Genomic DNA, 2,991 nt, shown 5'->3' on the forward strand with positions numbered 1-2,991 from the left:
ATAATGGAAAATTGTGAAATGCATTTTAAAAAAATATCTAAATAATAATAATAATAATAATAATAATAATAATAATAATAATAATAATAAAAAGGGAGAAAAAGTTATCTCATTTTTACAAGAAATATTTTAAAACTTTGAATTAAATAACTTAGACTTTATATTAATAAATAACGTTTTAACAACAACATCCTAGTTAATGCATTGCAAATAAATGGCTAACATCTTATTAAGAACAATTAATTCTTATTTTTATTAATAATCATATTAATACGTGAAGTTAAAGGTTAAGTGTCTTTTAAAAATACTACATCGAAACAACTACTATGCAATAATAAATAAGTCTTCTAAATTATTACAGTAGTATTTTTGTGTGTATATTTATAGATGTCCTATTAAAATTTTGCTCTAGGTCACTAATTTTATTGAGACGTGCTGATATCACATTGAATTGTCTTCTTTAACTATATTACTTGATTTGATAATACATTTATAATTTTTCCCAAATTGATAAATTAAAATTTTAAATTCATATCATATTTATTTTATTTAGCCTCTTTTTCTTTATATGTCTGGTACTATCTGCAACTATTTAAAAATTTGGTAATCTATCTTTTAATTGATATTTTTCTCCTTATTCTTTTCACACTATCCTATAAAATAATTAGTAAGAAATTAAATATGGATTGTTACATTATTGACCATTTTCTCCTATAAATACATACTTGCTCCTTATTTTTTCAACTCAATACCCAAAGAAGTGGACTCGAAATTCATGTTCAATCCTTAATTATATTATATATAGCTACCTAGCTAGCAGAATATTGAGTTTAATTTGTCATGGCTTCTAATGGAGTTAATGATCATCTAGAAAAGAGGACAAAGGAGGAGAAAGCGATAGATGATTGGCTACCGATAACGTCGGATCGGAATGCCAAGTGGTGGTTCTCAACCATGCACAATGTGACAGCCATGGTTGGTGCTGGTGTTCTTAGTCTCCCTTTTGCCATGTCTCAGATGGGATGGGGACCTGGTGTAACAGCAATGTTACTATCTTGGATTATAACTTTTTATACAATCTGGCAAATGGTGGAGATGCATGAAATGATACCTGGCAAGAGATTTGATAGGTACCACGAGCTAGGCCAGTACGCGTTTGGTGAAAAACTTGGCCTATGGATTGTCGTGCCACAACAAATCGTAGTAGAGGTTAGCACTTGCATTATTTACATGGTCACTGGTGGTAAATCATTGAAAAAATTTCAAGATATTGTTTTCCCACATACCAAACCACTAAAGCTCACATATTTCATCCTCTTCTTCTCCGTTATCGAATTTTTCCTGTCTCTCCTGCCGAATTTCAACTCACTCTCCTCTGTCTCCTTTGTTGCCGCGATTTTGTCCATCACTTACTCTATCGTGGCGTGGACTACGTCACTAAAGGAACATGATGCAGCAGTAGTTAGTTATGATCCAAGGAGTGACAAAAATTCAGACAATGTGTTTATGTTTTTGAGTGCCTTAGGGAATGTAGCATTTGCATATGCTGGACATAATGTAGTTCTTGAAATTCAAGCTACAATTCCTTCTACACCAGAGAAACCTTCAACAAAGGCAATGTGGAGAGGTGTATGGATAGCTTATTTGGTAGTGGCATTCTGTTATTTGCCAGTGGCTTTCATTGGATATTGGGCGTTTGGTAATGGAGTGGATGATAATATTTTGCTCACACTACATAGACCTACCTGGCTTATTGCAGCTGCTAACATCTTTGTGGTGGTTCATGTCATTGGGAGTTACCAGGTTTATGCAATGCCAGTATTTGACATGATAGAGACATATGCTGTGAAGTCATTAAAATTTAAACCATCAACTCCTCTTCGTGTCTTTCTGCGTATGGTTTTTGTTGCATTCACATTGTTTGTGGCCTTGACATTTCCATTCTTTGGAGGTTTAATGGGATTCTTTGGAGGGTTTGCTCTTGCACCAACCTCATACTATCTTCCATGTATCATCTGGCTTATTCTCAAAAAGCCCAAAAGATTTGGCTTGTCATGGACTATCAATTGGTTATGCATCATAGTGGGTGTACTTTTGACTCTTTTATCTCCTATTGGTGGATTATGGAGCATCATCAAAGATGCCAAGACTTATCACTTCTACCAATGATGCACCAGCCAATGTCATTTTCTGGAATTTTTTATATTTAGAATTTAAAGAAAAAACATTTGCATTTTTTTTTTTTTTTTAAATTTAGAGATGCTTATGATGATATATCTTAGTTTATTGTAATGGAGAGATGCAAATTTTTAACGAGAAAAATTGGCAATTAAGCCTCTTCAAGTTTCTAATTAGCAAAATGATCTGCCTTCTTCAAGTTTTCAATTAGCAAAACGCCTTATTTTTATTTTCTCATTTGTCGGATCGATATCAGATCTATCTATATATCTGTCGGACAGATATAGATTTATCGGATTGATAATCGATCTGTCTATATATCTCTCGAACAGATAATAGATCTGTCGGATTGATCTGTTAAATAGATAATAAATCTGTCTAAAAAATTAGTCAACTTCCTAAATAAAAAACATTTGATCCATTTAATTAAAAATAGACTTAAAAAATATATTTAACAAATAGTTTGGGTTAGTTCTATATGAACTTTCATGTGCCTTTCAAGTATGGGTGTTTATTGAAGATTGAATTTATTTTTTTAAAAAAGGAAAAAAGGTACTCTCCGCTCTTTCTTGTAGGGACCATAGCATGTCTCAATTTTCTACATTGACTACAAAAATTGAATCCCAGATCTCAAATTTTTTCCACTATGGCTGGCTGCAACTGTTGAAAATTTTGCAAGATAAAATTAAATGTCAAACAACAACATTTTCTACTTTGAAGAGAAAGAATATCAAGTGAAGGATCTTGTACGTAGTTGACAATTCAACATATTTTTATATCATCAGTGACATATACATACTTCTGTTTTCACTA

The 2,991-nt window shown here is 32.0% G+C and overlaps 1 protein-coding gene across 1 annotated transcript; it reads left to right on the top strand.

The window, feature by feature from the left end:
* The first annotated feature begins 693 nt into the window (after positions 1 to 693).
* Positions 694 to 2,346, top strand: LOC107848562 (lysine histidine transporter-like 2). Its single transcript, XM_016693353.2, has one exon. It carries the CDS (start codon positions 841 to 843, stop codon positions 2,167 to 2,169), a length of 1,329 nt encoding a protein of 442 aa, XP_016548839.1. The 5' UTR covers positions 694 to 840; the 3' UTR covers positions 2,170 to 2,346.
* Positions 2,347 to 2,991: the final 645 nt, after the last annotated feature.

The sequence above is a fragment of the Capsicum annuum genome, chromosome 11 (assembly GCF_002878395.1).
Source record: "Capsicum annuum cultivar UCD-10X-F1 chromosome 11, UCD10Xv1.1, whole genome shotgun sequence".
NCBI classification, from domain to species: domain Eukaryota; kingdom Viridiplantae; phylum Streptophyta; class Magnoliopsida; order Solanales; family Solanaceae; genus Capsicum; species Capsicum annuum.